This window comes from Anastrepha ludens, chromosome X (genome assembly GCF_028408465.1).
Source record: "Anastrepha ludens isolate Willacy chromosome X, idAnaLude1.1, whole genome shotgun sequence".
In the NCBI taxonomy this organism is placed as follows: Eukaryota; Metazoa; Arthropoda; class Insecta; order Diptera; family Tephritidae; genus Anastrepha; species Anastrepha ludens.
In genome coordinates, this window is record NC_071503.1 from 34,836,675 (window position 1) to 34,861,433 (window position 24,759).

At 41.8% G+C, this 24,759-nt stretch overlaps 1 protein-coding gene across 1 annotated transcript; it reads right to left on the reverse strand.

The window, feature by feature from the left end:
- Positions 1 to 23,002: 23,002 nt before the first annotated feature.
- On the reverse strand, positions 23,003 to 23,638 carry LOC128869925 (uncharacterized). Its single transcript, XM_054112523.1, has one exon. It carries the CDS (start codon positions 23,636 to 23,638, stop codon positions 23,003 to 23,005), a length of 636 nt encoding a protein of 211 aa, XP_053968498.1.
- Positions 23,639 to 24,759: the final 1,121 nt, after the last annotated feature.

A 24,759-nucleotide genomic window follows, 5' to 3' on the forward strand; every position in this document is an offset into this window, starting at 1 on the left:
ATTGAAGTCTAAAGTGCCATGATTTTTTTTATTATTTTAATTAAGCTTATACAATGTTAATAGAGTAAAGCCATGTCAAGTGATCCTCGAAAATTTCACTAAGTCAGGGATTTTAGGGAAAGATGTCTCGTTGTGTAGTCAAAGTCATGTTAACGCTATTCTATAAATATTTCGAGCAAATTCCAATTTTAGCAATTGTTATTAACAATCAAAGTTTTAAGCAAGATTAAATTGAAAAATTAGTTACTTCAAAACTATAATAGATAATGACGTGAAATTTTGCATACCAATCAAGTATTGTCTGTACTATTTTTCAATTGTTAATATATTAACATTTTTTATTGTGACAAATAGATAAATAAATAATAACTTTTTGTAATCAGTTGCATTTTTTCATGTTTTCTTCACGCTGTTAAACAATCGGACTTACGCATAATTGTGCGAAAAACGCTTACCTTCAATAATCTGAAAATAGAATTTTGTACTTTTTCTCCATTTCCGAGATATTGACTGTTTTGTAACTTAATGCGCTCGACGGTGGCATTGCTGCCATCGGCTGATCGGTCGCGCGGCGGCTTGAGGGGCCGCGCAAACTGAAGCAGCGTACAACTAATTTCATTAAAATAATTATATTGTATTAGAAGGCCCAAAGGTTCCAACTATAGTACATTTTACCATAATATGACAGTTGTATTTACTTTTCTTACTTTTATTTGCTGATAGTATTTTCAAACAAAGAATCGGCTTTTGAAAAAATTCGACTTTGAACTTTTTTTCCAATTGTAGGTTGAAACTGGTGATATTGCCGCGTATTTTTTATCGCTACAGCTCCTTTGATGTGGTTTTGATATTTTTTTTTCATGAGCATCATGCTCAAGTTGAGAGCAAAAATCGAAATCGATTGTTTTATGGTTGATACTGTTCTTTTCAAGCAAAGCGTCTTTAATATTTTTCACAAAAGCTGAGTATAGATCTTCTGTTTTTTTCTGATTTTTTAATTCTGCATTTGCTGTTCCTTTTCCGGAATTAATGAACAACAATTGCAACAATTTCTTTGAGTTCCTTATCGCATAAATCAGAATACCTTTTTTTTTAATTGGTGACTCGCCTAGGTCTTGCAGAATTTTGTTCACTTTATCGAATTTCAAAGAATGATCAATGTTCTTTATTTCGAAATTTTCATCCTCCGAAGCGTCAAAAGAATCTATAGAGCTATCCGACGTCTCATTTTCTGCACTTTGAGTAGGACTGAAAAAAGAAACGTGGCGATTTACTCTAGCGGAGTCAGCAATTTTAAATGTTTTATTAACTTTCACATTAAAAATTGAAGTGTTTTTATTTGAGGTTAAAAATAGCAATAAAAGAAAAAAAATTTGGAAAGTATGTAAATATCTAACGAAATGCCCATTACACAAGCAAACATCTATTCACTCTGAAAAGAAATAATTTTCAATCGAAATTCAAATCTTGTTTGCAACAGCAGACGTATTATTTTACAGTATATGACATATTAATTTCCAATGTGATAATGTAAGCGATAATAATTAAATTATTACTCGAAGAATATTGAATAAATATTACAGCTCACCTCGTATTCTGACAATGTTCACCTAGTGCGATAACAGTGGTTTTCGCACCCTGATATAATTCTTTGCGACATATTTTACAAACATATTGACCAATATATTTTTCAAATTTATCATTCCACTTAGATGTCACCAAAAATAAATTGCGTCGGACACAATTATGGCCTTTTTTCATAAACGGATTACAGCATTCGCTCGGTCGAACCATATTAATAATAATATTGAAATATGCAAATATGCTTTGTCACCAGTCACCACTTAAATCGAACTGACACAAAGCAGTGGCGAATTCAGTCAATAGGCAATAAATCCTGTGCGAGCATGTTCAAACGTGCACGCTCCTTCAGTTTGCGCGGTCCCTCAAGCCGCCGCGCGACCGATCAGCCGATGGCAGTAATGCCACCGTCGAGCGCATTAAGTTACAAAACAGTCAATATCTCGGAAATGGAGTAAAAGTACAAAATTCTATTTTCAGATTATTGAAGGTAAGCGTTTTTCGCACAATTATGCGTAAGTCCGATTGTTTAACAGCGTGAAGAAAACATGAAAAAATGCAACTGATTACAAAAAGTTATTATTTATTTATCTATTTGTCACAATAAAAAATGTTATTAACAATTGAAAAATAGTACAGACAATACTTGAATGGTATGCAAAATTTCACGTCATTATCTATTATAGTTTTGGAGTAATTAATTTTTCAATTTAATCTTGCTTAAAACTTTGAGTGTTAATAACAATTGCTAAAATTGGAATTTGCTCGAAATATTTATAGAATAGCGTTAACATGACTTTGACTACACAACGAGACATCTTTCCCTAAAATCCCTGACTTAGTGAAATTTTCGAGGATCACTTGACATGGCTTTACTCAATAACTATTATATAAACTGGGGTTGTCTTGCAGCACTAGCATCAGAGGCTATCAGCTGCCCGGGGAGTATGAACGGTTTTAAGCCCTTCGGAGTAGGTCGGCTTCTTTTAGGAATCCATACATTGATCTTATGTTTTTTTCAGATGGGTTCATAAGAAGTGCGGATCGGTCGGTTCCAACGAAATTCTACTGCCTTTTGGCATCGAGTCCTGGGCAGAAAGCAATTAGATGGAGAACGCTTGTTGGGGCATTGCAGAAGGGACATTGGTTGGTCCGGCCCCTTTCTAAGAGATGAGCATGTGTGAGTATGGTGTGTGCGATTCGGAGCCGTATAAAAGGTGTGAGCATGTTTGTTGGTATGGATGAAGGGTAGTGAGGTTTGGTCCGAGTTGGGTTGATTCTGGAATAATGATGGTTGTAATCTATCCAGTAGAGAGCCAGCTTGGTGTGTCTGTTTTGGTTGACTAGGCGATATATGTCGCTCTTGATGAAGAGGCTGGATGTTACGGTCGGAATGAAAGTCGTGCCTTTTGCAATTTTGTCTGCGTAGGTATTACCGTCGATGCCGGTGTGGCTTGGTACCCACATTATCTTTGTCTTATTTGGGTAGGAGATGAGATTGTCTCTAATGCAGCTGATGATGCTATTGGGGTTATTGCATTGATTGATGGCGTGAAAGCAGGATTGGCTATCTGTACAAATGATGTATTTTCCTGTATTTTTAGTCGCGTGTTGGATAGCGTGCAATATTGCAGTAGCTTCCGCTGTAAAGATGGAACAGTAGGGGGCCGTATGAAATTGGTTAATTTTTTTTTGTGGTAAGTTTTTAGTGGTAAGTTATTTTCTTTGGCGAATATGACGCGTTTATAGATAGACGATTGTAATTTTGGAATACGGTTACGAGAGGTAGCTGAGTAGAAAGCATTGCGCAGCGTCAAGTTGGTGCCGAGGGGGAGCTTAGGGGAAAATTCGCAGATACTGTCCTCCATGTTGTTTTTCAAGAACGGTAGCCCAGATTCCGCCAAAATGTTTTTAATGGGTGACGTGGAAATGCCCGAAGCGCTCTGCGAATAGCAGTGTGATATGATGCCGCAAGCATTTTAAGATTATTTTTTGCATGATGACCGTAGATTTCAAGAGCGTAGTTGATCACAGAAAGGATAAGAGCTCTTACAACGTTGAACAGTAAAGCTGGGCCAATGAACGAACGCTTGAATGGCAGGTATTTAACAATGTTTGAGTTCGGTATGAGTCTATCTCTGAGGTAGGTAGGTAGGTGAAATGGTTGAAGTGCACCTGGCACTCCTCAAGTAGCACTAAAGCGCCGTTTTGATACCATTATGAGACCTCCAACAGGCAGATATCTACAGCCAACCAGAGCTGTTGATATAATAGAGAAGATTGATTGGACTTAGGTTGGCGCACTGCCCCAGGCTGTCGAAGAAAAGAGCTCCCAGTGACCTTAGTCTTCTAGCTGCCAAACCCGGACATTTACAGAGAAAATGCTCAACGGTCTCCTTCTCTGTAAGGTCCCCACAGCGTCTGCAGTGGGGGTGAAATGGTAACCCTAGCTTTTCCGCATGTGTGCCGATCGTCGAGTGACCGGTAAACATAGCTACGGGTTTGAAAATTGAATGGCGAGGAGTCCAAAGAACTTTCTGAGTTCTTCGTATAGCACATGAAGAAATAGCGCTTTCCTGAGAAATAATTTGTGCAGTTCCCCTTTAACAAGTGTTAAGTGGATGCCGATGACCGGGTAGGAGGTCTCTGAGGCCAATCCAGTCCCCTTCTTGGCAAGCTCATTAGAAATTTCATTTCCCTCTATTTTCCTATGTCCTGGAACCCAGATCAGAGAAATGTTACCTGCACACCCAAGAGGTTTGATCTCCTCTTTACAGGAGTTTACTAATTTTGATCTGCACAATGGCGTCGTCAGAGCCTTAATCGCGGCTTGACTATCGGAGAAAATGGTAATATCTCACTCGCTCCCGCGTTCCTTAAGAATTTTGCATGCCTGCAAGATCGCAAAGACTTCTGCTTGAAAAACATTGGCAGTGTTCCGCAGCTTAAAGGAGATAGATAAATTGGCTGATTTAGAGAAAACCCCTGCTCCGACTCCCAATTCCATCTTGGAACCGTCAGTTATACCGCAAGCTTTGGTGCAGATTTTCCGCTCGATCCAATTCTGCCTATTTGGACTCTAGTTTGCGGAAAGAGAGATATGTTCGAAGTTCGAAGAAATACGGAGTTAACTGCCCAAAAATGCTTCCATGTCCCTTGAGAGATTGTCTCCAGAGACCAATCTCCTTTAACCTGATTGCACTTTGAACTGGGATAGAAATGACGGAAAAGTCGATGGGAAGTAAGTGCAAAAGGACATTCAGGGCAGCACTGGGGCAAGTTTTACATACTCCGGTGATGCCAATGCATGCAGTCCTTTGCACCCTTCAAAGTGTTGTGATATTATAGCCTTTCCGAAGAGCTTCCCACCAAACCAGGCTTCCGTACGTTAAAATTGGCAAAACTACTGCGTTGTACATCCACAGCACGACCTGTGGCTTGAGTCCCCATTTCTGAGCGAACATATATTTGCAGAGGTAGAAGGCTATACTGGCCTTCTTTACCCGATTTTCAATGTGTAGCTTCCAATGGAGTTTGTCACTCCAAGATACCTAACTTCCGATGAGAGCGGGAGAACGTGGTTGTTTAATTTGGGAAGTGGAAAGGCTGGAGGTTTATATTTTCCGGTAAATAGCACCAGCTCCGTTTTGTCAGAGTTAACTCGGAGGCCACAAGTCGCAGCCCAGCGACTGAGTACAGCGAAAATCTCAGCCATGACTGAGAGAAACGGTCCCGATATCATCAGGCCCAAATCATCGGCGTATGCCCACCCTTATTTAGCATTATCAGAGCTTCGTCTATTACAACTAGCCAAAGTAGGGGTGAAAGGTCACCTCCCTGCGGCATCCCCCTGTGAGCAAATCTAGTGAGTTTAGCCCCGCTTGCAACCGCATTAATTTCCCTGCAATCGAGCAGGGACGAGATCCAGAGACAGATAGGTCTTTCCACCTCTAGTCTATCTAACGCAGTGATAATTGACTCCGCCCTGATGTTAATAAAAGCACCTTCTATATCTATGAAGGCCGCCAAAGTGAATTTTTTGCCTTCCAGAGATTTTTCCACAGTCCCTACGACCTCGTGTAAGGCTGATTCCGTAGATTTCCCTTTCAGGTAAGCGTGTTGCCCTGGAGATAATTTGGATTCGATGTGCTCTCGGATATGATAATCAATCAATCTTTCAAACACTTTTAGAATAAATGAGGTAAAACTTATAGGCCTAAAGTCCTTGGCCGAGTCGTGACCCCTTCTCCCTGACTTGTAGTTTTCTTGCAGGACAGGAACCACCGAAGTACTTGTTTTCTGAAACATCACAGGCAAGATATCGTCAGAACCAAGAGATTTAAAAGGAGAAAAACTATTTATTGCCCATGTGATTCTGTAAACTGACAGAATAAATTCCAGGGAAACATCGAGTAGCCCTACCTGTCGACTCGTGTCGACAATGTCACGTGGGGTACTTGAATTTTCCGGAAAGTGATTATTCACCAGGATAGTCAAAGATTATTCTGCAGATTCAGCCCACTCCCCGTTCTCTCTTTTCAAAAGAGTTCTGCAGGAGTGGTCTCTCGAAAGGATCTTGCTTAGCCTGGCAGATTCCTTCTCGGATTCAATGGACTCGCAGTACTCCTTCCAGGAGTTGCGTTTCGCATATTTAATGGCTTTTTCGTATTCATTAAAGGGTACTCGGTAATTTATAAAGTTTTTAGTTTGGTAGTATACGTTAAAAGCCCTCCTAACCTTCTTTTTCAAGGCGGTCAGCGTCTTGCTCCACCAAGGAAGAAGGTCTTTCTTGCTAAAAGATACTGGACAAGCCACTTTGAAGGCCGCCTGATAGGATCGCTGCAAGTGTTCCACCTGTTTGTCCAGTTGATCAGTGGATGAGTAGGATAAAGTTCGCCTGTTCAATTTATTATTGAAAACCCTATTGAACAGAGGCCAGTCAGTTCTTTAACGGTTCCTGTGGGGAGATATGGTTTCCCGTGCGAAATTGATTTCGAAAAAGATCAACCAGTAGTTCCGTCGAGCTGTTTTTCTGAGGTTCCTCCAACGTGATCCAGTTTTCCATGGGAACCTCAATCAAGGCTTGAGGCCTTGGAGGATCTTCGGACCCTCCAGATTGACCTTCGGGAGCTAAATGCGGGCTCTGGGTCTTTTTGGGATATCCGAAGCTGGGATGAGCTTAAGTGAGAGCCCCTCCCAGGCATTGCTGACTACAGCAACTCACTTCTCCAGAAAACCCCTGGAGAACTCATCGGGACACTTTATAACCCTACAGCCACGGCAGATGTCTCCCGAGTCGAAAAGAGGTGCCTGTCCTCGGTCTGCCATGAGGTATTCGACGATCATTTCTGACAGCCGTCCCTCAATGGCACCCCACTTGGCCAGCACCTCCCTACCACTATGGAATTTTGCGTCTACGAGGGCAACTTGAAGGTGATCCCTGGCCACCTCGCTATAAGCAACCCTCGCAGGCGCAACCACCGCTCTTGTTGTAGGGCCTGTTGCCTGAGTCGAGAAATTTTAAAATTTCTTGGCAGCTCGCCCGTTCACATCTTGTGATCGATTACACTTAGCCGCTGGTTGCTTCTGAGGATTTTTATGTCATTGAAGGTCGGAAGTTTTCCTAGCATCCATGGTTTCGTACTCTGAAACTACGGCCTCATATCAGACCATGTCCTCTGCGTCGCGATCATGTGGTCTACCGGCTAATTCATTCTTAGCTATTTTAGCCAGAATGAATTTGACTCTCATGTAGCGCGCTTTGAGCAGCGACCCAGATGATTTTTTATTTTTGTGTTTGGCATCCCTATCAGAGGTTGCGTAGAAGAGGATTGCGTTTGTTGGTTTATTGGCTGTAGACAGCTGGGCTTTAGCAGTGGGGTGCTATGGTGAGCACTCGACTTGCTGGGTCCGACCATTGTGTCCTGGCTAGAAGCCAGCACACTCTCAGTTTTTGTTGTTTCCGTAGTGGTTTTTGTTTTATGTTCCATAATTCAAATTTTGGTCTCACGAGTATGCACGGAAGGAAATGGTCCGCCGCGGTAGAGCCGTCATACCGCTTTAGGCACTTGATACAAGAGACCTTGCCTGGGCATCGGAGGGGACCGTTAACGACTGGTTATTTAAGCACTACCAGTCATGCAGCTCTCGGCACGGGTACCTCAATCCCTTAGCTCAAAGTGCATCTCTGAGGTACTGACAATGGTATTTAAATGAGTACTTGCTGTCTAATACAATCCCAAGAAACTAGAGAGTATGTGAGCATGGAATATTTGTATTGTTGAATGTGAGTAGTGGGAAACTACAATTATGTTTTTTACAAATATGTACAATAGTAACTTGGAAATGGAAGCGCCGGGAGAAGAGGACCATGAGGATAAACTGGAGAGAGTTTTCTCGAAAGTAGAAACTGTCGAATTAAAGTCAGAAAGGATAATGTCATCAGCATATGTTTGATGCCGGATATTGGGGAAGGAAGACAGGATAGAGCATTTTCCATCAAAAGCTATGGTGAAGAGAATTACCGATAGGGGTGAGCCCTGAGGAGTGCCGTTATCAAGAGTGTGGGAGGAAATATTAGAAATAAGAACTTTTATTTTCGTTTGGAAACAAAGGATTTAACAAAGTTGTAGATGCGAGGCCCAACCTTTCATTTGATGAGTTGCCTTAGTACCAATACGATCGAAGGCATTTTCAAAGTCGAGTGAAAGTAACGAAACATGCTTTTTGTGGGATAAGGCGTCAGATATGAATTTGTCTAGATGTAAGAGTGCATCGATAGTGCTTTGGCCCTTTTTGAAGGTTACCTGATTTGGATGGATTAGATTGTTGGAATGAAGATCCCAGGAGAGGTATTAGAGAGATGGGGCGGTAGCTAGCGATTTTGCAAGCAGCCTTTCCTTTGTTTTCCAAAGTTGGGAGAAGATGACAGTACGGAAGATATAGTTGTAATGGACGATGAGGCGGGAGAGGACGGGAGAAGAGAGTTGTAAGATATTTTGTAATGGGGTAGGATATTTTGTCTATACCAGGAATTTTACCTTTGACTGAGGATAGAGCCACTTTTAATTGGAGTAAGGAAAGTTCAGAGTCAAGCCGTTTGGCTGAGGGAGATAACTGATGAGTGGGAGAGTGAGTATTGGATAGTAAGGATAGTTTGTTAGCAGAAAATTCTGAGGTGAAATTGGTATGAGAGGAGGAGTTACTGAAATTTTGGCGAATTCTAGGGCTATGTCTTGAGGATGTAGTAGATTGCCTCTAGGGGTATTTCATGACGAAATGGGTGAAAAAGAGGGCAAACCAGATAGCCTTTTTATATTAGCCCAATTTTTTTCAGTTCTGTATAGATCTGCCTCTTCATCGCTTTTGCACAACAAAGTTCATGGCTTCTTGAACTGCATACATCTCCGCTTGAAACACAGATGCATGCATTCCAAGAGCAAAGTGCAGTTTTGTCCCGCTGGATTCCAAGTAGATCCCAGAGCCGGAGCCATGCTCGGTCCTAAAACCATCCGTAAAAATGCGAAAACAGTGTTTGCCGGGCTCATTTTCTGAGTTTGACAACAACTGAGCCTCTGGTAGCACTACACTCTATCGCTTTTCAAGTACGACTCTTGATGGCATGGAGTCAAGGGGCATGCGGAGAATCGTTGGATCGACATCCATGCTTTCTCAGTGTCCCTATGCCGGACAGGGGCCGTACCAGTTCCCATTGTGTTTCAGCCTGCGGATGGCCTTCAAGGCCTCTCCTTGGATGAAAGCATCAAGAGGTGGTAAACCAATCAGAGCATCTAATGCTGGGCCAGAAGTAGTCGGAAAAGCTCCAGTGCAACAGATGACCACAGTGCGTTGTACTCTCGTTAAGGTCCTCTTGACTCCCACTAGAGAGAGTCTACTCATCCAGACCACTGATGCATAGGTGATAATGGATCTTATCATAGACGTGTAGATCCATAGGACCTTGCTAAGAAAGAGACCCCACGCTTTCCCAAAGACACCTTTGCACTGCCAGAAAGCTGTCAGTGCTTTTGATGCCTTTGTTTCAACGTGTGATTTCCATAGGAGCTTACTATCGAGGATTACTCCAAGATATTTAATTTCCTTGGATAGCTGGATTGTGACTCCTTTTAGCTTAGGCAGAACGAGTCCATCAAGCTTCCTCCTTCTGGTAAAGAGGACAATACCAGTCTTGGCGGGATTTGCCGATAACCCATTCGCAAAGCACCAAGTGTTAATCCGATCCAGAGTTTTCTGCACTTTCCTGCAGATGTTCATAAGCGAAGGGCCTGTTACCAAAGAAGCAACGTCGTCCGCATTTGCTTGTGTGTAGACTCCCGAATCGTTTAAGGTGGTGAGCAGAGGATCGATTACCATGCACCAGAGCAATGGAGAGAGCACACCGCCTGGGGGGCAGCCTCTACTAACCCCGGGGGACACCTTTGCTCGCACCGAAACGATTCTTTGGGCCAGCATCGAACGAATCCAATTTACTAGCACCCGGTCTACGCCGTGCCTACTAGCAGAGCTACACATACTGTCAAAAGTGGCATTATCAAACGCCCCCTCTATGTGTAAGAAGATGCCCATAGTGTAGTCCCTACTGTCGCTAGCAAACAAGGTTTTGCAGTGCCGAATGACAGGATTTTCCACTCTGATAGGCATGCTGAATTGGAGACAGAGGGTGAGCCTTCAGCGACTTCTGACGTATACGCAATTTCACCAGTCGTTCGAGTCTTTTCAGCATGAAAGAGGTCATGCTGTAGGGCTGGTGTAGTCGTCTCTTCCAACCTTTGGGATGAAAGCGACCCTCACCATCCTCCAAGAACATGGTATGTAGGCCAGTGCCAGGCATGCCGAGAAGATTTTCTTCAGGGCTGCTGTCATGGACTCTGCGCCTTCCTTCATCATGGCAGGATGTATGCCATCTGGTCCGGGCGACTTGTAGCCGCCAAAAGATTTGATGGCAAATCGAATGACGGCCTCATTCACCACAGAACTCCCAACGAACCAGTAATGCCGAGAAGGTGTAACAGCTCTAACAACTGCCTCTATCAATAAGGGCTGTTGCCGGCTGACGCTTATCTGATTACCAGGAAAGTGAGATTCCATCAGCAAGCTGAGTGTCTCACTTTGCCACTCCGTGAAGGAGCCATCAGATTTCCTAAGTGACCCCAACTTTACAGTTGGGTCTCTTTTCAGGATCCTAACCAATTTCGCCGTGTCACTCAGAGATTCAATACCGCTGCAGATTTCCCTATATGAGGCTTGGACATGCTCAGTTAGGGCAGCGTTGAGTGTCTTGGTGGCGTAGCGTCAAGGTCCCGCAGCGCTTCCTTTAACTTCTGGCAGTCTGTTTCTCTGGGGTTTCTAGAGGGAAATGGCATTTGTGCCTCCTCGCCACTCTGAAACTCAATACACCTGTGGTCCGAGCACGAATCTTCGGCAAGGACTCTCCAGTTCTTGATTGGCCACCCAAGTTTTGAGTTTGATAGGGTGAGATCAATCACCTCTAGCCTTCTAGCTGTTACAAACGTTGGCTGTGAGCCCTTGTTATGTATGTCTAGGCAAGAGGACGCGATAAATTCAAATAGTCGAGAGCCCCGTCCATTGCACTTGCTGCTGCCCCAGATTGTATGCTTAGCATTAGCATCGCAACATAGGATGAGGCCCAGATTGCGCCGCTCACAGAACCCCACGAGACTAGTGGCCTTCCCGGGTGGTGGCCCTTCCAGAGTATCGTAAGGAAAATAAGCAGACGCAATCACAAACTTCGACCATCCGCGTCTACCTATGTAACACACCTCAGCCGCTACCAGGTCTTGGCAACAGAATTTCTCAAAACCCGTCAAAGTGCACTGTTGTTATGTGGGGTAATGGAGGCAGCTGGGTAAGCCTTCTACTTAGTGGTGCAGTAGCGGCTTCGGAATGCAGCAAGTTAATCTGCGTCACCGTCAAGGGACGGTAGCTACAGGAACCGTCCGAGTCAATCATTTGGGAAAGACGTGAAAGACGGTTCCCGTACCGTGAGCCCAGGACATCAACACTAGCCTCATTCATCGTCCTCGCATCACAAAATCAGTCCCTTCCTTTCCTTCCCGGTTTTTCCTCTTGGTGTACGAGAGGACTCGCCAAAGCCTCGTGTTGATGCCCGGATTCTGGGCACGTTTACAGGATAAGACATCCGCCGTACACAGGTCTGGATCCGGAACCCAGCAAATGGCCTTCCTGACGGGTACACTCTCCTCGCTGTAGACTGCGAAGCGAGTGGTCCCCATGGGGGGCACGTTATTGACCACGGTCCTGATCCACTCGAAGTTGGCCGTAAACGCGCACTTAAGGGTGCCGTCCTTTGTCTCATAGCCCTTCGCGTTGGCTTCAGGACCGGAGGCAACAACCTGACGCATCAGTTGACTTTTGCAGTATTTGATTTCTGCATCCGTCAGCTGATGGTCAGGCCCCAGTTTACCAATCACACCCGCAGGCCCTTCGCGTAGGCTTCAGGACCGGAGGCAATAACCTGACGCATCAGTTGACTTTTGCAGTATTTGATTTCTGCATCCGTCAGCTGATGGTCAGGCCCCAGTTTACCAATCACACCCGCAGGTCGTGGGCCAGCAGCCTTCTCGCTATAGGATGGCTTGGCCGCACCCTTGGATGTGCTTGTGCGAAGGTACAGCGCCCCATCGTCCACTGACGAAGATTTTGCGGGGCAGACAGCTGTGCTGGACATTTTGTCGAGGCGCCGATAGGGACGTGGCTCAGTAGAACCTTTTCCCGCCACATTGACTGGCGCCAAGACCGCGCTCGTACCTTGGGGGGTTGTGGCTCGGCCATTGGCGGCAACTGCAGGGCAGAGAGGTGTACTTCTTTCAGCCACCGTCCTTCTCCGCTTACCTCGAGAGCGAGACAACTCGGAAGCACCCGTGCCCAGCGAGGATTCGGTATCTTCCGTGGGCGTCATTTCCGCTGCCCGAGCCGCATGGGGATTTCTCTCGCATGAGCCTTGCCCACCGCTTTCTTCTCTCCCTCCTTGCCACGCTCTTCGATTTCCCAGCTTCTTTGGTAGGTCGTGCAACCATCGAAGAGACCTCACAACTCAGGCCCTCCGAAAAAGGGAAACGTTTCTCAGACTCTGAAAGAGGGGAGATTCCGATAGCAACCCCCATCTCCTCCAGGATGCGCTCTCGCTCGTAGAGCTGAGAGACTTGGGTAATGGTTGGGGCCTCCAGAATCCATGCCTCTGCCGCCGAAGCGGGTGGATTGGCACCTGGAGTAATATCCTGCGTGTTGTCCATTACCAAGGATGGTTTTTGTTCGGGACTCCTTCCTAGCCAGTTTGGTTCGCGAATGGCACCCTGATTCTATGCCAACTTTGAGTCATCACACGAGTGTTGAACCCACCTCATCAGGGAAGGCCACTCGTACGATTCCAGGGCTCCCTATCCACCACCTTGGACGCGCCCGATGGGAGATCAGGCAACTCCACACGGGTTTGAGTAGTTCGACGGAGGATGGAGGGATAGATTGGTTTGCTGCGGTAAAAATGATTTTTTGTTTTCTGGAGGTTTCCTGGTTGACGTTGGATGAAAAGGGGAAGGATTCGTAGTGAAGAAGGCAGTAGTTTTGATATTTGGTCCAGTCCGCTAAGTTTGTTTTGAAGAATATTCTGGGCTTAAGGATGGGGAGGATATTTTAATAAGCATGGGAAAGTGATCGCTACCGTGAAAGTCATCGATGCGGTGCCAATCGATTAGTTGAGGGAGATCCCCAAAGGGGGCTCCAGGCGTTAAAGTCTCCGGTCAGTAAAAAGGAGCTATTGTCAGGGGGGAAGAGATGACAGATGCCGGTTGAAGTGATGATTTGATTGGGGAGAGTACAAGCGCAAGTGACTATAATTTTATTGGTGAAAGGTATTTCTATGGAAAGGGAAGAGATAATTGGATATTTGGAAGATGTTTTTTGTAAGTGGTGATGGTTTCTCTCATTGTAAATTTATGTATAGTTTTAATTTTTAGTATTTCTTTTGTTTCAATAAACTGCGCACAAGTATTCGATGATGAGGGATGTTCACCTGCGCAGTTGGCACAGTATACTCGAGAGGATTCTTCAGGGGAGGGGTGATTATGAGGAAGGTTGCAAACCACGCAAGCTGGAGTATTGTTGCAGCGTTTGCTGTGTGCCCTGACGGATTACAATTTTTGCAGCGCATGTTCTTGAGGTAGTAGGGACGGACGTCAAGGGCACGCCAGGCGACTTATATTCGGCTAGGTAGTGTACACTTATCAATTGTTAGCCGCACCGGTACTTACACGGGAGCCTTTTTTAACGGTGTTAATTTGTGCACAGCGGATACCCCTTGGTCTTTGAGGCCATCAATTATTTCATCATCCGGAAGGTGGCAGATGAAGGGGGCGTAAATCGTGCCCTTGACGGAGTTTAGTATAGCGTGAAGAGTAACTTCAACCTCGCCTGCGCCGGGAAGATATTTTGTTGCTAAGAATTTTTAGGCGATTTTATGGTTTCTTACGAGGAGTAGAAGACTTCCATCGCGCAGTGACGAAATGTTGTTTACCTCCTTGCTAGTACCTTGTACACCTTTGTATACAACAAAGAAGGAGCCGGATGCAAGTGTTTTGTAGGCGTGAAGTGACTTGATTATTAGGTACTTCGGGTCATCTCTTTTTGTTATCGGTAGTTCCGGGAAGAGATCCAGCGTTGAATAATCGGGTTTTTTCCTTTTCGTTTTCTGGACTAGGTTCGCCCTATTATCTCCAAGTTTGTTGGCCCCGGGGGGCATTGTGTGGATACTGATTTAGTTGTATGTGAGTGTGGATATGTGTGTGAAGCGTGTGCGATAAACAAAAGAACGCGGCCAGGTACAAATAGCAAACTTCGAGCGATCAAACACAATGCTTTGTTAGTTGGCGCGAAACGCTAGGGTGCGAACAATACAAAGTAACACAAGCGGAAAAAATGCGACCGTACGGGTTAACAGTTCGGTTACGACTGAGTGGTGCCTGATTTGGTGTTAGGCAAAATAAAATAACAGCACACTTGTACACTTCAAAAATCTTCACCTAGCTCATAACACAGTTCATATGCATACATATCTACATATAAAATATTCCAGAGAAAATATACAAAAATGTATGTATGCGTTTACATATACATTAGTATGTGTGCATATATGAATACATATGTTGTTGGGAACCCGTAGAACCGTGTCAGCTGATTGCTCTCTCACCACACAGTCTTGCCAAACAGTACACTTCGAAATCATTTACAAAATAAAACTTGCAAAAATTTTAATTTTGGTTAAAATAACTTAAAAACAATTTTGAATAATGTTAATTTTAGATAAATAAATATTTGCAAGTGTTGGTTTTTGGCTTTGGCTTATTAAACAATGAAAATTTGTAACTGATAACGCGGATGTCTGAAAAAGTGTGTAAGCAAAGTGTACATACATACACACAGCATAAATATATGCGCATATGCATGTAAATTCACATATTTAAATGTGCATATGCCATCTTTCTGTGTGCCTGAATCATTTCTCTATGAAGATTATTCATTTGATATGTTTGAAGAACTTAAAATAAAACCAATGTATCATCATCATCCTTACCGAATTTATAATTAGTGACAACAAGTTGTTAATAATACCAGTTATTTTAAGATTTTTATTATTAATTTATTATTATATATGAACGAAAAAATGTATGTTAATATTTACCATATACCTAACATACATACATATGTTGTATGGTAATAAAGCGTTTTTCAGTAAGAGCGCTTCAACTTTTTTTTTGAATAAAACACAAACGGTTTGATTTTTTCAACTAATTTTTTTTTTTATTATCGAGTTTGAACATATGGGTAAGACTCCGTCAGAAAATATGAGATTTGCAAGTGGTCTTTCGATTTCTTTGAAACTTTGGGAAATATTAGTTCTAGGTAAGATACATTCGAGCCTAAAAGGATTTTGAAAAATTTTCAAAATTGAGTCATCTACGCCATGTTGAAAATCGGGACCGTGTTTTTTTCAAAAATCAATATTTCTTGAACCGTTGGATGGATTTCAATGCAATTTACAGACAATATAGAAACAAATAAGTAGTTTAAATTAGTATTATGTTAAAAAAAAAATTTCGAAATTTTGACCAAAAAAAAGTCAAAAAAATTTTTTGAATCAATTTTTAGTTGATTTGGCCAGTTTTTTAGATTTTCTGTTATACACGTAACGATTCCTTATGATTTAACCTTTATTTTGAAAAAAAAATTTTATGGTGTCTATAATAGTTCTCGAGATATTGCGATTTTAGTGGAAGCGCACACGCACGGTTTAGGTAACAGGTGTTCAATGCGCGCTGCGTTATGTGTTCCTGTATGAAGTGACTGGAGCAGACTGCTGCAGGTCTGTGCGCGTTTTTCTACTCCCGCGCTGCGTAACCGCGAACTTCACGGTGCGCGCTTCCACTAAAATCGCAATATCTCGAGAACTATTATAGACACCATAAAATGTTTTTTTTCAAAATAAAGGTTAAATCATAAGGAATCGTTACGTGTATAACAGAAAATCTAAAAAGCTGGCCAAATCAACTAAAAATTGATGCAACAAATTTTTTTGACTTTTTTTTGGTCAAAATTTCGAAATTTTTTTTTTAACATAATACTAATTTAAACTACTTATTTGTTTCTATATTGTCTGTAAATTGCATTGAAATCCATCCAACAGTTCAAGAAATATTGATTTTTGAAAAAAACACGGTCCCGATTTTCAACATGGCGTAGATGACTCAATTTTGAAAATATTTCAAAATCCTTTTAGGCTCGAATGTATCTTACCTAGAACTAATATTTCCCAAAGTTTCAAAGAAATCGAAAGACCACTTGCAAATCTCATATTTTCTGACGGAGTCTTACCCATATACATTTAAGTATGAAATTCGATTTCTTTTGCATGACCACCGCGTGCACGTTTTACGAAGTCCAATCGTTGAACCCAATTTTCGACCACTCTTTTGTATAAATCGGCCGAAATTCCAGCAATTTCGCGTTCAATATTGGCTCTGAGCTCACAAATCGTCGCCGGCTTGTTACTGTAGACCAATGACTTCACATAACCCCAAAGAAAATAGTCTAGAGGCGTCAAATCATACGAGCTCGGCGGCCATTCGACCGGTCCATTTCTGGAAATAATGCGTTCATCGAACTTACTCTTCAACAAATCAATTGGCAGGCAATGACAAACCTCCGAGTGTATTTATGCCATGAAAAAGCTCCTCATAAAAATATCTGCATCTGCAACATCAAGACGCACACCACAAATAGGAAGAGGAGCTCGGCCAAACACCCGAAAAGAGTGTACGCGCCAATTATATATATATATATATATTAGAGTGTCCCAAAAAGATTAAAGTGTTTTTTTTTAACGCATACCCTCTTATTTTGTTTGAATGGTCTGAAAACATCCAAAAATAAAGTTTCGTCTATTTAGAATCACGGCAACCCGTGCCGAGTTGAGCGGAAACCTGTCGGTACTTGTATAGTACGGCGCGCGCGAACTGTCGGATTGATTGCATGTAATTACTTGTTTATTTTATTAGTAATCGCGTTTTTTTCGTGTAGTCAACATGTCAGTGGAGTAACGAAGTTCCAAAAAGGAGATATTTCTAATAGGGGGCGTAAAACATCAAATCACCGGTTCTAAACTTCCCTCTAACGGGCAAGTACTGGCAGTTTTGTTCTTTAATATTCGTGAAGTGAACTTAAGTGTCAATGAAAGTGCAAATCTCACAATTCGCGAGTGTGTTATTTATTGGGAAAAGGCACGTATACCGACCAGATCAATATATAAATGTGTTAAGAAACTAGTTAACTTATACCAAGTTTGGAGTGAATTGCAAAAAAAACTCAAGAAGTGTTTGAACAGCGTCGAAGGGAGTTTTTTTCAAACTTAAAGAATTTGTTTGACATTGCACATGCCGATGCTCTTCAATCGATTACAATAAATGAAGATAAGATCTTCTTGCAGCGCCAAAGAGAACCAGGTCGGCCCGGTCACTTAGCCGGAGTGGACAAAAAACTAACAAACAAAGAGGAAAGGACGCGCCTTAGAATCATCGAGGAGGAAAAGCGACGTGCTAAAAATTTTTCATCCTTAGCCCCATCAACATCATCTTGCGAACCACCACTAGAAAAGTCCTCTTCTGATTGCGAAATAATAGAATTAGAAGAAAATAGGCCCAGCGCAAGAGAAGCCTCCTCTCAGCGCGATAAAACTTCTATGCGGAAAAATATCATAACTCCCAAGTTAGTTGCCGCATTACACAGGTGTCAGTTAAGTGTGAGGGATTCTGTCTTTATAATTGAGGCTACTATTGAGGCTCTGGGGCACAATACGGATGAATTCCCTATAAGCAAGTCCTCCATCCATAGAGTTCATACGGAAATGAAGCTATAAAAATGTATTTTCAAAACAAGGTCCCGGACATGATAACTGCCCACTGGGACGGAAAACTGTTGCCAGCTCTAGATTCACGACGTAAAAGTAAAGAACACCTACCGGTATATTACATACGATAATAAAGAACAAATTATTGCTGTTCCTAAATTGGATAGCTCGACTGGAAGAGAACAGGCAGCCGCAATTTGGGATGCTATTACGAACTGGAACCTTGAAGACAAAGTGCAGATTCTCTGTTGTGATACTACTGCTTCTAACACAGGCCGCATAAATGGAGCATGTGTGCTTCTCGAACAAAAACTGGGTAGAGAAGTGCTTATTTTTGCTTGCCGTCATCACGTTTACGAATTAGTACTTAAAGGCGTGTTTGAAGCGAAAATCAGTCAGGTAACTACAAGCCCAGACATCCCATTATTCAAGAAATTAAGAGAAAACTGGAAAAATATCGATCTCGAGAAAAAACAAAGCTGTACAGAAATGCTATCTTGTTTTAATGTTTCGAAAATTGACAAACTGCTAGAATTCTACAAAACTGAATTAACCAAAGAAATCGTTAGAGATGACTATCGCGAATTAATTGAACTTTCAATTATATTTCTTGGCGGAGATTCAGAGAAGAAATTTATGATTCGGCACCAGGTGCTATGCACCAGGCTCGATGGATGGCGAGAGCCATTTATTCATTAAAAATATCGTTACGTAGCTCTCAATTCAGAATTTCAAACAAGGATAAGGCAGCTCTGTTGGACGTATATCTGTTCATCGTGACATCCTACGTAAAACCCTGGCTCCAATGTATTTTAGCAGTAAAGACACGGTATCAGGATTTGTGTTTTTTGAAGGCCATGAAAAATTACGAAACAATAGACAAAAGCATTTCAAAAGCAGCTTTGCAGAAGTTTTGGCAGCATTTGTGGTATTTGACAGATGAAGTATCTATTCTGGCTTTATTTGATGATGATGTCAAACTAGAAACTAAAGTAAGAATGATTGCTAACTTAACTAGAGAAAACCCAACAGCTCACAATAAACGTTACATTGCATCCAAAGAAGAACTCTGTGGCCCACTTTTTGGTACGTTAATTAAGCCCTGATTTTGTTCTTTTACTAAGTTTGCTAATAGGTATAATTGATAACTGATCTATCTGTTTTAATTTCAGAGAAAAACATTGATGACTTCGTCTCTGTCAAAAGCAAGTTCCTGTTTAATCGATTCCAGATTGACGACAGTTTTCTGAACAAGTGCCCCTCTTCGTGGTCAAATGATGATTCCTTTCTACAGGCTAAAAATAAGCTGCTAGGACTGAAATCAGTTAATGATACGGCAGAAAGAGCGGTTAAGTTAATGCAAGACTTCCATGGTTTGATCACTGTTCAAGAGGAGCAAAACCAATTTTTATTACGTTCCGTACAAGAACACAGACAGGTATATCCCGACTGTAAAAAGCAAACTTTGAAAAGAAAATTTGATGATTGATGTCCCTTTTATAATAAAAAGAAAATAAATACGAAATATGTTCTTTATTTTTATTTATTTAATTAATTTAAAAATTCAATTAAACTTTTCTCTATTGTGAGCCTATAGCTTTCATACTAACTTTTAAACTTAAAGTTTGACATCAAGTCGGCACGGGTTAAAGACATCCGATCTCAATAATATTGTATTTTATATATAAGTTTTAAGAGTCAAATGGAAAAAAATAAAGGGTATGCGTATTGAAATTCCGAAAAAAAAAATTCCCCCTTGTAGCCTGGGACACCCTAATATATATATATGGGGCATTCTTTCTCAACGGGAGACCCCTATCCATCCAAAAATGTTTTTGACCTAGAGAGTTCTAATAGGGCTTAAAATTTAGCACTTTTTATCTACTTTTCAATGCAGAGTGGCCAAAAACGAAATTCAAGATGGCTCATTTAATATGGCTAAAAATGTAATCAAAATTCATTAAATTCATTCTAATAACCTATGCCAAAAAAATTCATTTCCACGGAAAGAGTTGTACGAGGTCTCAAAATTTAGCTAATAAAGTCTACTTTAAAATACAAAATGAAAAATTTAAAAATTCAAAATGGCGGATCCAATATGGAGGACGGATTTTTGAAAAAATTCAGAATTCGCATGAAACTCGTTACTCAAGGGTTTTTTAGTCGATGATTACGAATCTTTTGTTAGTTTCAAAAAATTTAAGAAGGCGGATCCAATATGGATAGCTAAGGTCCAGACAGTTAATGAGCCATATTGAATTTCGTTTTTGGCCACTCTGCATTGAAAAGTAAATAAAAAGAGCTAAATTTTAAGCCCTACTAGAACTCTCTAGGTCAAAAACATTTTTGGATGGATAGGGGTCTCCCGTTGAGAAAGAATGCCCCATATATAAACATGTATACCTACAATTTCGCGCAATTGCCATAAAAAAAGTGCGGATAGCGTAGTAACCATAACAGAAGTGAAACTTTCAAGGCAGACAAAGAAAGAGGGAGAGACCCGAGAGAGAATGAGAGAGAGAGAGAGAGAAAGAATATATATCTAAATAAATTCACAACATTTGCAGAGAATACAAATAGACTAAATTTACAAAAATAATTTTAGGCGAGAATTCATAGAGCATACAAGTAAGTGTTGCTCAATATATACATGCATACATAGTTAGTTGTGTTTGTGCAAAAGTTCAATTGCATCTTCAATTCTTATAGTGTTACATAGTATGTGCATACGCACTGTAGCAACCATGACCTAAATTTTTTTCAATTTGCATTTTACTACAGGCAATAATAAATGCATGCATTTTCTAGATAGTATAAAACTTTGAAATTTCAAATAAATAAAAGAAAACTTCAAAGAAACGTATTTGCATATATGGGACAACTAAGTTCAATTACATATACATATGTAATTGGCGCGTACACCCTTTTTGGCCGAGCTCCTCCTCCTATTTGTGGTGTGCGTCTTGATGTTGTTCCACAAATGGAGGGACCTACAGTTTCAAGCCGACTCCGAACAGCAGATATTTTTATGAGGAGCTTTTTCATGGCAGAAATACACTCGGAGGTTTGCCATTGCCTGCCGAGGGGGACCGCTATTAGAAAAATCTTTTTCTTAATTTTGATGTTTCCCCGAGACTCGAACCAACGTTCTGTCTGTGAATTCCTAATGGTAATCACGCACCAACCCATTCAGCTACGCCGGCCGACTAAGTTCAATTACATCTTTAATAAATGTAGTGTTGCACTCATATGTATGCACTGAAGCAACCATGACTTAGCTCCCGAGCATCGGCTTATCATATTTCATGCAATAATTAAGGAGTAAATATCCTAATAATCAAATTCCTGTCTAACAAATGCTAAAACAATTATCTTTTGGATATGCATGTATAGTACATGTTTGTATGTGCGTATGCACACTTGATGGCCTAGCCTATGTGCGTATATATTTGTACTCTGAACTTCCAGCAAAACAATGCTTATTAACATACACATATGCACGTACATATAACCGGACACACTTTATTTCTCTAAATACGTATGTCGTACAAAGCTAAAATTTTATGCCTAGCGACTATAAGAATGAAATGCATTAATAGGCGCAGCCGTTGCGGTCATCATTCTAAAGTTATAAAGCCATTTAGTTGCCTAGTGCTGAACAGTCTGAAATAGTCGCGGCGGCGCCGAACTACTACAACTATTGTACTGTACAACAAATACTCCTCATATCTTCTTTTCTATCTATGTATTATATATAAAAATCCAGCCGTTTTTCGCGTTGCGATGAACTTTACGGAGAATGGCTGAACCGATTTTAACCAAACTTTGCCACATTGAAGAGACACATGTGGAAAAGGTTTGACCCGGGTAACCCTAGGATGTGTTTGTACAATATGGGTAGCAAATGGAAGCTGCTGATGATTGCTATAGTATAGAGTATTTTTCATACCGTTCCATGACTAGAGTCTCGAGATATAGGCCAAAATGTGGATCCGGGTAACCCTAGGATGTGTTTGTGCAAATGGAAGCTGCTGATGATTGCTATAGTATAGAGTATTTTTTATGCCACTCCGTGACTAGGGTCTCGAGATATAGGCCAAAATGTGGACCCCGATAACTTAAGGATGTGTTTGTACAACATGGGTAGCAAATGAGAGCTGTTGATGATTGCTATAGTATAGAGTATTTTTAATGCCCCTCCGTAACTAGGGTTTCGAGATATAGACCAAAACGTGGACCTGGATAACCCTAGGATGTGTTTGAACTACATGAGTATCCATTGTAAGTTGTTGATAAATGCTAATGAAAAGAGGACTTTTCTTTTCGCTGGGTAACTAAGGACTCCAGATAAAGACCAATTGGGAACTCGCCTTCAGGTTAAGAGATTGCATTCTTATTTACTACAACCAGTTAAAATGGTCCACGAACAGGTAAATAATATTTTCAGTGTGTTGACATTTCATCATTTGTAAAAATTTCTTAAGTCACATTTTCCCCTTATTTTTGAAGATGAAAATTATGTTACTTGGGAAATGTGCGAACACAACAATTGCCTGTAGACTACTTTCTATCACGCGGAAGTAAAATAGACTGCGAGCGCGTTCGGTGATACTTTACAAGTGACCTCTTTATTTTTGAATTCATGTTTTTATAGGATTTCTTAGCCTAAACTTAACTAACGGGCTATATATATAATTAAAGTAAATATGTATTATGTATGTATTTCACGCTATGTTATGTTATTACTGTACTTATACATATATAGTGTCATTATATGCACTAAAATAAACAGCAAACTTAAAATTTACGGTTGCAGCTAAATGAAACAGTTATAGAATTCATATTTGATGATAATACTTGTTCTTAAATTATATTAAAATTAAATTATTAATAAATTGAATTGATAATTGACGAAAATTATCTAAATAAACGCCATTTGGCGTAACACCGTCCACCTTGACAGGCTCATGGTCCTTCAACGTCTGATGGCAGTACGGCGAGCTTGTGAACGGGGCGTTTAATTACGCCCGCTTTGGTTGCCACGTCTGCTACGCGGACCTTGCCCTCTTGCCCTGTTACGATTGCGGCGACGCGGCCGAGCACCCATTGCTGCGGTGGTGTGTTGTCTTCCTGAACCAGGACGAGGTCGTTCAGCTCGCGGTTCCGCTTCGGATGCAACCACTTGCTCCTCTGTTGAAGACCCAACAGGTAGTTCCTGGACCACAGTCGCCAAAACTGTTGCTTGAGACAACAGACAAGTTGCGATCTGTCGCAGCAACGCATCGGGTCCATCGATACTTGGGCTGGTGGCAGCGCTCGAAGGGGGCACCCAACTAGTAGGTGCGCTGGTGTTAGGGCCTCTCCATCGTTCGGGTGCTGACTCAGTGGTACCAGCGGTCGCGAGTTGAGTACGGCCTCGACCTCAACGAGCAGCGTCTGCAGTTCTTCGGCGGTGAGCAGCGCGTTGCCGATTGCGCGCACGAGAAGGTGTTTGGCGGACTTCACTGCCGCCTCCCATAACCCTGGGTGGTATAAAGGCGAAGGTGAATCCTTCGCCCGTTGCGTATTTCTGCACTTCTGTTTGATGGGCCTCGAAAGCATCCCTCAGCTCGCGAAGCTTGTGATCGGCGCCGACGAAGTTGGTGGCGTTGTCGCTGTGTATTTTCCGCGGCATTCCTCGGCGTCCAATGAACCTTTTTAGGGCGAAAATAAAACAATTTGAAGACAAGTCTGTTACTAGTTCTAAATGTACTGCCTTTGAAGTGAAACAAACGAACACTGCGATATATGTTTTTACTGGGGGTCTACCTCGTATTTTTAATGTAGTATATACGGGACCACAAAAATCTACTCCACATATTAGAAAGGATCGTAGTGCACGAAGCCTATCGGCAGGCAAATTTCCCATTATTTGGGTTTGCAGCTTCGGCTTATAATGAAAGCAGTGTGTGCAGTTTCGAACGGTACGACTACAAGCTTCTCGAGCATTGACCAGCCAAATGCGGCCTCGGAGAAGCGCTACCAATGCCTTTGATCCAGCATGGTGAATTCGAAAATATAGGTACCGTAAGTAAGTGGCAGTGGGAACTTGGCATCATATGGGAGAGGCGCATTTAATAGGCGGCCTCCTACTCGGAGTAAATTAAACGACAGCGACAATTCCGAGTAGTTGTGCAAAAACGGATTAAGTTTTTGCAACCTTGGGGGTAGGGTGGTATCTTTGGTCAGTTTCATAATTTCTTCACCATATTTAACATGTTGAACCACCTGAATGACTTTGAGGAAACTTAATTTAATATCCTCAGCCGTCAGTATTTGTGTGAATGCCGCAGATGGGTTTCTAATGCGTTTTATCCATCTTAATATGTAAGCGACAATACGAAGCCGTTTTTGATGAGTATATACTCTTTTGGTGAGTTCCATAATTGGATGCGACTCATTTGCTTGAGCAACTAAAACTGTTGCGTTCCGTTTCTTCTCTAATGCTTCGTCTTCTGGAGAGAGCTGGAAGTGGGTGTTTGTTGGCCATAACGCAGGGTCTTCTAGGAGGAACTGTGGACCGCTAAACCAGATAGAATTATTCAATTCGTCCACGTTACAACCCCGAGACACTTGATCCGCGGGATTTTGCTTAGTTGGCACATGACGCCAAGTAGCTTTATCATGGATTTATAGAGTGTTGCAACAAAGGTCTGTAATACGGATGGATGCGTTTTGATCCA